At 47.8% G+C, this 12,318-nt stretch overlaps 1 protein-coding gene across 6 annotated transcripts in view; it reads left to right on the top strand.

Annotated features, from left to right (window-relative positions):
- LRRC20 (leucine rich repeat containing 20) overlaps positions 1 to 12,318 on the top strand; it is an 89,085-nt gene that overhangs the window by 34,770 nt on the left and 41,997 nt on the right. For all 6 annotated transcript variants that reach the window (XM_033208662.1, XM_033208658.1, XM_033208659.1 and 3 more), the window contains one exon: positions 8,526 to 8,675. In XM_033208662.1, the coding sequence (XP_033064553.1) occupies positions 8,651 to 8,675 (25 nt within the window). In that variant the 5' untranslated portion in view covers positions 8,526 to 8,650. The remainder of the gene's footprint in view (positions 1 to 8,525; positions 8,676 to 12,318) is intronic.

The following is a 12,318-nucleotide window of genomic DNA, read 5'->3' as shown; positions in this document are numbered from 1 at the left end:
GCATTCATCAGAATTAACGAGATAAGCTTTAATAAAGGACCCAAGTGATTTGAATAAAAGGCTTCTTTATTGACACAAAGTACTGTTCTAATTAGAAGTTTGGGGACATACAGTTTGGTCTTCTTACAATAATAATTATAATTAGGAGGATTATTGCGGCTTGTGTTTATTGTACCGCTACCGCCTCCTGCAAGGATCTTTCTGTTCCCTGCTGCAGCCCAGGTGTCAGCGGCTGGGGCTGCTAGGGAAGGTCTGGCTGCTGTCTCCATGGTGCTGGAGGAGCCTGGCATTGCCCCTTGTAGCCAATTACCCACCACGCCATTCCTGACCCCTGTCGGGGTCTGTGACCGCCAAAATGATGCTAATCATTTAGCACTAAATGATTCCAATGCCAGGAGTCTTCCTCTCTGAGCATTCATGCAGCAAGGGTGAGGCTCCGAGAAATGGTAGAAGAAGGCAGAGCTCAAGGCGGGGAGTCCCAGAGGGGTGACAGCCCTTTGCTCATGCTGTGGCTCACTCCTGGGTTCCCTTCCCTCTCTCCTTTTTGTCTGTAGAACTCTCATCCATCCACCTGAATCTAGGGTGACCCTAAACATCCCAATCTACCAGTGATGGAGGAGGGATTCCCCAGGATGAAGGACTCTCAGTGCTAAAATTAGGAAAGTCCTGCTTAAACTACCCTACTGGTCACCCTACTTGAATCTTTGGTGTTGAATCTTTGCATTCAGATTTTTTGATCCCATCACTGTATCACAATGACCATATGTGACCCCTACATTATCAACACCTATCAACACCGGCCTCATTCTCCTGCTGTGAGGGTAACTCAGGTTGTTAAAGGAATTAAATGAGTTAATATAGAAAAAGTGCCTAGAACTGTGTCTGGCACATAGCAAATATTCAGTGCTGTTAGCTGTGTTTGTTTTATTTATTTATTTATTGAGATGGAGTCTTGGTCTGTTGCCCAGCCTGGAGTGCAGTGGCACGATCTCTGCTCACTGCAACCTCTGCCTCCTGGGTTCAAGCAATTCTCCTGCCTCAGCCTCCTGAGTAACTGGGATTACAGGCATGCACCACCACAACCAGCTACTTTTTGTATTTTTGGTAGAGACAGGGTTTTATCATGTTGGCCAGGATGGTCTCGAACTCCTGACCTCAGGTGATCCACCTGCCTCAGCCTCCCAAAGTGCTGGGATTACAAGTGTGAGCCACCACGCCCAGCCCTGTGTTTATTACTTGAATGGGACCTTTGAGATCACCAGCTCAGCCTCTGTCTGGTTTAGGAATTCTCTCTGTGGGGACCCTGCCTGACCATGTGCCTTGATGCAGTCCTCACATCCTCACCCAGGAGCCTTTTCTTTATGCCTTGATGAACTATGTACTGTCTGTGCTGAGGACCCATAGAGAATGAGACCTTCTCAATGACATCCCACAGCTCCTTGAGGACAACTCTCTCCTGTCTACAGCCTGGATCTTCTCTTCTCTGGGTGGGGCCCCCCTTCCCTAGTGGGACCTGGCCCCCAGCCACATCTCGGCTGTGTTCTCTGGCAGCAGTGCTGTCTGTTCCTATAAACTCAGGGCCCAACATTGAACTTGGGGCTTCTGGGGGCTTTTTCCTTCTGCAAACAGGGAGAATGGGTATAGATGGTGCCCAACCTCCGAAGGAGACCTGCAGAGGAATTTCCAGAGGACAGAAGGTGACTGGCTCGTGCAGAAGGCTGTTGGCCCCTTCCTGGGAGGCACTGAGGGCTCTGAACTGGAAGGGCCTACAGGAGTTTGTAGTCAAGACCTCGGTTTCTCGTGAGGGAATTCAGCATAGACTCCCTTTCTCTGGCCTGGTTTAGGCATGTTTTTGGCTCAAGGGGGCAGTAGAGTGGAGTGGTTGGGACCCCTGGCTTCTTGATCCACCTAACCTGGATCCAAATCTCCCCGTCCTCACTTCTAGCTGTATGACCGTGGGCAAGTCACTTTATTACAGTTTCCCGTGTGCAGAGGGGATAGTTCGTATTTATATAGCACATGTGAAATAGTAAATGGTGTTGTTTATGGTTATTATTCCCATCCCCCGTGCGTGGCATGCAGTATATTGCTCCTTGTGTACAGATGGGAACATGACTGGGTAAGGATGAGATTTGCTCCTGGATCTCCATTTTCTTGTCCCGGGACCATGGAGAACTGTTCTGGAGATCATGGACCACTCTCCTCCCAGCAGGGGTGAGAGTCCACGTGCTGTGTTAGTGGCTGGCGATGGGGCTGGGATGAGGGGTGTTTGCATTACATCCCAGCAGGGCCCTTCTGTGGAACTCCTGGATGACCTTGGCCGTCGGTGGCAGCCAGGCTGTTCTGGGTAGGAGCTTGGTGGTGCACCCCTGTCACATGCATCCCGGCCTCTGGTGGGCGGTGTAGGGGTCACATAATGGAGGAAACAGATGGAATCCCTGGGGACACAAAAAAAGTCACAGGATACAGTGCAGATCAGTGCCTGGCACACAGGAGGGCCTCAGTAGCTATTTGTGGAGAGTGAAAGGAAGAAGCAGGTGTCGGAGGCGACATTCCAGACCCTCGGCATCCTCTAGTATTAGAGAAGTGTGGTCTTGCGACATGTCAGTTGGCCAGATGAAGCCGCAGAGGGCTTGTATGTTGCTTGTTTTGTGTGTGTGTGTGTGTGTGTGTGTTTGTTTGTTTGTTTGTTTGTTTTGAGACCGAGTCTCATTCTGTCACCCAGGCTGGAGTACAGTGGTATGATCTCGGCTCATTGTAACCTCTGCCTTCCGGGCTCAAGCAATTCTCCCATCTCAACCCCCCAAGTATCTGAGATTACAGGACACGCCCCCTTACCTGGCGGATTTTTGTATTTTTAGTAGAGATGGGGTTTCATCATGTTGGCCAGGCTGGTCTCAAACTCAAGTGATCTCCCTGCCTCAGCCTCTCAAAGTGATGGGATTATAGTGTGAGCCACCACACCCGGCTGTATTTTATTTTTTGTAGAGATGGGTCTTGCTGTGTTGCCCAGGTTGGTTGTGAACTGGCCTCGAGTGATCCTCCAACATAGGCCTTCCAAAGCTTGGGGATTACAGGTATGAGCCACCATGCCTAGCTGAAAAACAGTTAATTAACCATGAAAGATAATCAGTCTCATTATTGAAAATATTGCAAATTAAAGCAGGGATACTATTTCCCTTGATCAACTTAGCAAGACTTTCTTTTCTTTTTAATGATCCTGTTGTTTGTTGGATAGGTTACATGTGAATTGGCATAAATATTCTGGAAAGCAATTTGGAAACACATCAGGAGCTATATATTTGTTTACTAATTATGTTTTTTCCTTTGTAAATATCTTACGTCCTTGTCTTCTCAAGTAGTCTCAATTTTTTCTTTATTCAATTATATTGAGTAGTTTCAGTAATAAAGATGACTCTGTACGCATCCTATTTACAGATCCCTGTTGCTGGCTTTGTGATTCTGTTTTACTCCTAGATTTGGGAAGTCATCCTCACTTAAAAGGTTGTATAAATGTTCAATTCTGTTTACTTTTTAAAATTTGGTTTAAAAAATATTTAAAATGTAATTCTATCTAGGATGTGTTTTGATTCTTAGATTGAGTCTTTCTCAAAATTGTTAAGGGGTTATTCTGACATCAGTTGATTAATCCTTCCCTCTCCAGTTTATTTGTGAAGCCTCCTTTAGCATTTATTATGACATTATTTCTGGACTATATTTTCGGAACTATATAATTTCTTTCCATGTTCTATTTTCCCTTTTGCCCTCTGTTTTAATTATTTTAGGCTTATAATATTGGTTATAACCTCACCTTTTTTAGAGGGTCTTGCTTATATATTTCTCTAGCTGAACTTTAAAACCATTTAGTTAAGGTTTAAAAAAAAAAAAAAAAAACCTTGTGAGGATTTGGGTAGTCATTACATTCAACAATCTATAAATTAATTTATTTTAAAAACCAGTGTTTCAATATTTTCACTTGTCATCAATGGACATGTTATATCTTCACATACAAAACCATTCTTAAAAATGTCTTTGTGGGCCGGTTGCCGTGGCTCACGACTATAATCCTAGCACTTTGGGAGGCCTAGGTGGGCAGATCACTTGAGCTCAGGAATTCAAGACTAGCCTGAGTAACATGGCAAAAACCCAACTACAAAAAATACAAAAATTAGCCGGGTTTGATGGCATGTGCCTGTAGTCCCATCTACCCAGGAAGCTGAGGTGGGAGGATCACTTAAGCCCAGGAGTTCGAGACCGCAGTGAGCTGAGATCGTGCCACTGCGCTCCAGCCCGGGCGACAGAGCAAGACCCTGTCTCAATAAGCAAAACAAAACAAAACCAAATATCTTTGTGAACTTTTCTACTTTTTTTTTTTATATTGGTCAGATATATTTTTCATTATGCTCATTTCTCTATATTTTATACTGTTGTTAGGAATAGTATCTTTAAAAACTGTATTTTCTTGCTGGCGCCTAGGAATATCATTGCCTTTCACATGCTTATTTGATTAGCTGCTTTGCTGAGACCATTTTAATTTATGTTGCTTGTCAGATGACTGCCTTGAGTTTCTGAGGTTATATAGTCATTTCATATGCACCTAAGAATCACTTTGTTTTCAATGTCTGTGCTTTCTATTTAATTGGCCAGACATAACTTGACTTTTCTTTTCTTTTCTTTTCTTTTTTCAGACAAGGTCTCACTGTCACTCAGGCTGGAGTGCAGTGGAGTGCAGAGGCTCACTGCAGCCTTGACCTCCTGGGTTCAAGCGATCTTCTTCCCACCTCAACCCCCCAAGTATCTGCAACTCCAGGCACACACCACCATGCGCAGCTAGTTTTTAAATTTTTTTGTAGAGACAGGGTCTCACTATGTTGCCCAGGCTGGTCTCAAACTCCTGGGCTCAGGCAATCCTTCCACCTTGGTCTCCAAAAGTATTGGGCTTACAGATATGAGCCGCTACGCCCTGCCTGGCAAGAACTTTCATGATGCTATTCAGGGATACTGGTGATGAAAGGCATCCTTATTTTGCTCTTTGTTTTAAAGGGAAAGCTTCTTCCATTTCTTTGATGTTGCTCCTGGGATGTATGATGAGATCTGTCTACTCCTACCCAAAGGGACTGGTGTAATTCACAACAACTCCAACAAAACTTCTTTCCAGCCCTTAATATATCTGTCACAAAGCGCTAGAGGGCTTATTGTTTGGAAGTATTACTCTTTTTAGAATCCCTAGCTTGCCTCAAACTCTGAGCCCACAGTGCCTGTTTGCTTTCAGCTCAGCCCTTGCTCTCCCTCTTCTGAAAGCCTGACTTTTGGGACCTTGTTCCTCCCTGGCAGGATTTAGCAGTCTCTCCTGCCAACCCCACCTGCTGATAGAAGAGCTGGTGATTGACATCGAACAGCCGCAGGGCTGGGTTACCAAGTGCAGCCCTGGACCAGAGGAGGCATTAACAACACCCCTTATAGGCTGCCTGGCAGAGGAGCCCTGTGGACCCTCAGTCATCTGTCCTTTTGCCCTTTTCCCACCTGTCCTTTTTTTCCCATGAGTCTGCTGGACTTCTTGTACTATGCTCTGGGGGGTCTTCGCAGTCCACTGGGAAAACAGCACAAAAAGGGGTTAATACAACACAGGGTGAAGAAGTCTCGTTCGCATTATATGAGGCTCAGCTCCTGAAACGACTGACTGCTTAGGACAGTCAGAGAAGGCTTCATGGAGGAGGTGACATTTGAGCTGGGTCTTGGAGCAAGAGAATAAATCTGTGAGGCAGATGAGGGAGAAAGGCTTCAATTGTGATTATTTCCATGTATTTTGTATTATTGTTGCTGTTAGGAATAGAATCTTTTAAAACCGTATTTTACTGGTTAGGAATAGAATCTTTTAAAACCGTATTTTACTGCTGGCATATAGAAATATTGAGTTTCGGCCGGGCGCGGTGGCTCAAGCCTGTAATCCCAGCACTTTGGGAGGCCGAGGCGGGCGGATCATGAGGTCAGGAGATCGAGACCATCCTGGCTAACACAGTGAAACCCCGTCTCTACTAAAAAAAAAATACAAAAAACTAGCCGGGCGAGGTGGCGGGCGCCTGTAGTCCCAGCTACTCGGGAGGCTGAGGCAGGAGAATGGCGTAAACCCGGGAGGCGGAGCTTGCAGTGAGCTGAGATCTGGCCACTGCACTCCAGCCTGGGTGGCAGAGCGAGACTCCGTCTCAAAAAAAAAAAAAAGAAATATTGAGTTTCACATGTTTATTTTGGAGCAATTTTCAAAGGCTTACAAGCCTGGGAGAGCCTGGCCTCTTTGGGAAAAGATGAGAGTTTTCTGAGAGATAAATGGGGTGGTGCTGTCAGGGTCGATGAGTGCTGCTGGGTGGGAGGTTGGGGGCTGACTGGACACCAACAACAGGAGTGACCCATAAGACTTCTGGGAGAGATGGGATGGAAGCTGGCGTGGAAGCCTAGAGAGGCTTTAGATCGAGTGGGAAGAGGAGGTAAAGTGGAAGGGGAGGACTGCTACAATATTTGTAGCATTCCTGCTAAATATCTTCTAGGTGCTTTGTTAGTCATTATTTTACTACATTTAATTTTTCCCAACAGCTCTCCTAGGCAGATGATGGTACCTTCATTCTACAGTCAAGGAAACTGAGGCTCAGGGAACTTGAGTGACATCTTGATGAGCTGGACAGACTAATTTCTGAACCCCTATACTTTTAGTGTCTGTCTGCTGCTGTATATATATCTGTCATCGATATAATAATATATATAATTATATATGTGTATATATCAGCTTTATTGAGATATAATTCACATGCCATACAATTCATCCAGTTAAAGTGTACAATTCAGTAGTTTTACTATGTTCAGAGTTGAGCAGTTGTCACCACAATCCAATCTTAAAACTTTTTTTGTGTGTGTGTGATAGTCTTACTCTGTTGCCCAGGTTGAAGTGCAGTGGTGTGATCTCGGCTCACTGCAACCTCCGCCTTCCGGGTTCAAGGGATTCTCATGACTCAGCCTCCCGAGTAGTTGGGATTGCAGGCATGTGCCACCATGCCCAGCTAATTTTGTGTGTGTGTGTGTGTGTGTGTTTATTTTTAGTAGAGATGGGTTTCTCTGTATTGGCCAGGCTGGTCTTGAACTCCTGGCCTCAAGTGATCTGGCCACGTCAGCCTCCCAAAGTGCTGGGATTACAGGCATGAGCCACTGCGCCCAGCCCAATTGTAGAACATTTTTATTCCCCTACAAAGAATTCCCCCACCCCCCATCCCTTGCAGCCCTGGCATTCACTAATCTCCTTTCTGTCTGTATGCATTTGCCTGTTCTTGACATTTCATATAAATGAAACTGTACAATATTCCGGCCTTTGTAACTGGCTTCTTTTGCCTGATGTCATGTTTTCAGGGTTCAGCCATGCTATAGCTGCTATAACATACATTGGTACTTCATTTCTGTTTTTAAAATGTTTTGTGTGGGGGAGACAGAGTCTTGCCCTGTTGCCTAGGTTGGAATGTAGTGGTGTGATCTGGGCTCACCGCAACTTCCACCTCCCAGGCTGAAGTGATTCTCATGTCTCAGCCTCGTGAGTAGCTGGGATTACAGGCGTGTACCACCATGCCTGGCTAATTTTTTTATTTTTAGTAGAGATAGGATTTCACCATGTTGGCCAGGCTGCTAACTCCTGGCCTCAAGCCACCCACCCACCTTGGCCTCCCAAAGTGCTGGGATTACAGGTGTGAGCCACCCCGCCTGGCCACTTCATTTCTTTTTATTGCTGGATGATATTGCGTTTCATGGAGAGACCACATTTTGCTGATCCATTCCCCAGTTGGTCGACGTTTGGGTTTTTCCACTTTCCGGCTTTCGGGCGGTTGTGAATAATGCTGCCAAGAACATCCACGTGTAATGTGTTTTTGCATGGACGTATGTTTTTGTCTCTCAGGTATATACCTAGGAGTGGAGTGACTGGGTCATATGGTAACTGTGTGCTCTGTGTTTAACCATTTGAGGAACTGCCTGACTGTTCCGTGCAGCGGCTTCCCAGCTGCTGCTTGTACGAGGCTTGCCTTCAGTGTGACAGGACTAGGAAGAAGATCAAACAATAAAGTCTGTGTGAATTGCCTGTTTTCAAAGAAATAGACTATTGTAAAGCACTCTTTAGACTGCATCTGTGCTGTTGAGTCTTTGATGATTCTTAAGGGACTTGTGGATTTTGCAGGGTCTCAAGGGCACTGCTATGAATGCCAGTCATCTTTGTGTCAGCAGACACGATTCTGGCTAGCAGACTGTGGCAACAGAGATGGCGCTGGTACAAATCCTTAAGTTCAGGATGCAAGGGAGGGATAGGTGTGAGTTAATGCCTGTGAGGAAGGCTGCTGGAAAACAGAGGGCAGGCTCTGAAGCCTGGTCCTGGGGAGACAGGTGGGAGGGCAAGGAGGCTGGAAGGGGGCATGGAGGTGGGGTCCATGTGAGTCTGGGACAAGTTCTCAGGCAGCTGTGGCTGATAACTCTGGTTTGTCTTTGTCCTTTGGCTGCAGACCTGGCCGAGTGCAAGCTGGTCTCCTTTCCCATTGGCATCTACAAGGTCCTGCGGAATGTCTCCGGCCAGATCCACCTCATCACCCTGGCTAACAACGAGCTCAAGTCCCTCACCAGCAAGTTCATGACCACGTTCAATCAGCTCCGAGGTAGGCCCTGGTCAGCTCTAGCCAGAAGGGCATGGCCAGCCCTCATCCTTCAGGCTCTGACCCTGTCTGGGGAGTGCCACCAGAGCTGGTCCCTGGTCAGTGACACCATGAAGTCATTCCCATGGGTAGACTTTGAAAATGGACCTGTGTTCTCTCTGCAGCTTGGAACTCTCTAGGTCACTTCTGCCTCTAGCTGGCTGTGAAGCACATTGACCAAGGGTCAAGGGTGTGGTTCTTGGAGTGATTCTCGTGTTCTGAACAGACCAGCAGGATGTTTGGGTCCTGTGGCCCTGGGAGTCATTATTTCCCAGTAGTCTTGAATGAGCCCCCTTCTCACCTTCCAATCTGGTGGTGTTCTCCTGTGTTGCTGTCTCAGTTCAGGAGTGAGAGATGCCAGGGATGTTGGCATTTTCTTTCTTCCTTTTTTTTTTTTTTTGAGACAGAGTCTCGCTCTGTTGCTCAGGCTGGAGTGCAGTGGTGCGATCTTGGCTCACTGCGGCCTCCACCTACCAGGTTCAAGCAATTCTCCTGCCTCAGCCTCCCAAGTAGCTGGGATTACAGGTGTGTGCCACCACATCCGGCTAATTTTAGTGTTTTTAGTAGAGGTGGGGTTTCACCATGTTGGCCAAGCTGGTCTCAAACTCCTGACCTCAGGTGATCTACCCGCCTCGGTCTCCCAAAGTGCTGGGATTACAGGCGTGAGCCACCACGTCTGGCCGATGTTGCCATTTTCTCTGCTGGGCATATGCAGAGCACGTGGATGTAGGTGCTTGGCATCGAAGTGGCAGGAGTCCAGCAGGTGGGCCTCGTAGATGCTCTAGAAATAGTTCCTTTGGCTGGACAAGCAGTGTGCCTTGACTGCTGCAGTGCCTACCCTCTTCTCCAGAGAGCAGTCCCTCCATCCTTCTATGAGAGGTCACTGCTGCTCAATGACCCATGTGGCAGAGCTGTGGCGTGGGCGCCTGTTGCACGTTTGTGAAAGGGTGGAGTGGGAGAATTGCGGAGGGCACAGGAAGCCTAGGGGGGCAGATCCTCCTTCATCCCAGACTCACATGGACACTAACTCCATGCCCCCTTCCAGCCTCCTTGCCCTCCCACCTGACTCCCCTGGACCAGGCTTCAGAGCCTATGTCTTCCAGCAGCCTTCCTCACAGGCACTGACTCATACCTGTCCCTCCCTTGCACCCTGAACTTAAGGATTTGTACCAGCGCCGTCTCTGTTGCCACAGTCTGCTAGCCAGAATCATGTCTGCTGGCACAAAGATGACTGGCATTCTTAGCAGTGCCCTCGAAACCGTGCAGAATCCACAAGTCCCTTTGGAATCATCAAAGACTCAACAGCACAGATGCAGTCTAAAGAGTGCTTCACAATAGTCTACTTCTTTGAAAACAGGCAATTCACACAGACTTTATGGTTTGATCTTCTTCCTAGTCCTGTCACACTGAAGGCAAGCCTCGTACAAGCAGCAGCTGGGAAGCCGCCATGCAGAACGGTCAGGCAGTTCCTCAAATGGTTAAACACAGAGCACACAGTTACCATATGACCCAGTTACTCCATTCCTAGGTATATACCCAAGATATGTAAAGACATATGTCCACATTGCCAGGCACGGTGGCTCACGCCTGTAATCCCAGCACTTTGGGAGGCTGAGGCAGGTGGAGCCCCTGAGGTCAGGAGATCGAGATGGCGAAACCCTGTCTCTACTAAAAATACAAAAATTAGCCGGGTGTGGTGGTGCATTCCTGTAATCCCAACTACTTAGGAGGCTGAGGAGAACCGCGTGAACCCGGAAGGTAGAGGATGCAGTGAGCCGAGATCGTGCCATTGCATTCCAGTCTGGGTGACAGAGCAAGACTCTGTCTCAAAAACAAACAAACAAACAAAAACAAAAACAAAAACCCAAAAACAAAACCATACATCCATGCAAAAACACATTACACATGAATGTTCATGGCAGCATTATTCTTAACAGCCTGAAAGTTAGAAAGTAGAAACAACCCAAATGTCCATCAACTGGGAAATGGATCCACAAAATGTGGTCTCCCCACGAAAGGGAATATCATCCAGGATCTGGAATGCTCTACATGATAGGGATATGAAAAGGGTCTAAGATCCTGTTTAGAGAAAGAAATATGAGAAATGCTGATGATGAATGAGGGACCCGAGCAAGCCTATCTCATAGGGCTGACTTTAGGCTGGGCAAGCTGCCTAGAGGAGGTGTGGGCATTGGGCAGGCCAGGAGGGAGAGGGTGCGTGAAGTGGCAAATACAGTGCAGGGACAGTGGCTCAGGAGGGAGCTACAGGCAGGACCTGGAAAGGCCACCATGCAAAGGTGAACAAGGAGGAGGGATTCGTCTATATAGCTGTTTCTGAGTGAAGCTCACAGAGTTTGTTGCATTTGTGTCTGAAAAGCTAAAATCCCTATGACTTGGAGGACACGGAGAGGCCCCTAGGGCTGGATTTCCAGGTCTGGAACTTTCCAGGCCACCTGTGTCAGTCCCAGGGTCCTCTAGTGCTGTACCTAGCCCATTGGGATTGGATGTTTACTTTCCCGAGGATAGAATAATTGAAAATGGAGGGTGGGGCTGTCTGGGGCCTTGGGGAAGGGCACAATCAGGCCCTTTGGGTAAGAGGAGGGTTCATTTGTACTTTTCCTTCCTTAGACCTTCCCTCGAACACCTTTGTCTCCCAGACCCAGGTCTGGAGGCCTAGGTCTCTACCAGAGTCTCTCCCTGCGGAGACTAGGGTTGCAGGACACATTGTCCTCACCACCCGGTGCTGTGATATGGGTATGGACAAAATGCTGGAAGGGACTGCTGGGAAGAGGAATGAATTCTTAGAGAGTGGCATGGGAAGAGCCTGGGTATGGACGCAAGAGCTTTGAAAGTGCTTGACATTTGGGGAGTGCCTTGTGGGATGAGTAAGTAGGCCCTCTCCAGAGGGCACGGGGAAATGTACCAGAGAAATGCCACTTAGCCCGTGCACCTGTGGGATGCGGAAATATATTTACATAGCACCTTCTGGTCAGAAGTCTGTTGAAAATGCTGTTTGAACTCCTTCCCTGCTGCCAGTGGCTCCTGACTCCCTCCTGCTGCCTCGAATCACAAAGTGCCTGCTAATCGAATTCACAGAGGCAGCGGATTGAGGGATGTGGTAGCAGCAGCGGGGGTGGGAGCTGAGCACCCTGTTGGGCTCTCACCCTACCTTGAGAGATGGCTCTGGGCCTGAGCCTTTGTTCTGGTTTCTCTTTCAAATAGAAAAGCCCTCTTCTTTTATGTGTGAAGAGGAGGCTTAAACAGGCCTTACTGAGCTCAGCAGGCCTGCTGTGTCCTCCTCTGGGTGCCTGACAAAGGTGGGCTGCCTTGGTGCTGGGGAGGGAACAAGCTGCTTCCTCCCTGCCTGTCACAATGTTTCCAGGGGCTGCTCTGGGGACTCTTCTGCAAGGGCCAAGGCCCTGGCAGGGGTGAGTCATCTCTAAGTGATTCCATCCCCTTGATATCCTTTATCCATTTTATGGAAGGAAAAAACAAGACGCGAGAAAGCCAAGGGCACACATGGAATTGGTCTGATAGCAGGTGGGCCCTGCAGAGAGTGTCCCCATGTCCTGCTGTGGCTCTTCTGTCCCTTCTGCTCCTGTATCCC

The sequence above is a fragment of the Trachypithecus francoisi genome, unplaced genomic scaffold (assembly GCF_009764315.1).
Source record: "Trachypithecus francoisi isolate TF-2019V2 unplaced genomic scaffold, Tfra_2.0 Lachesis_group9, whole genome shotgun sequence".
Lineage (NCBI taxonomy): Eukaryota > Metazoa > Chordata > Mammalia > Primates > Cercopithecidae > Trachypithecus > Trachypithecus francoisi.
The sequence above is the reverse complement of the archived record's forward strand: the minus strand, read 5'-3'. Positions and strand labels throughout refer to the sequence as shown.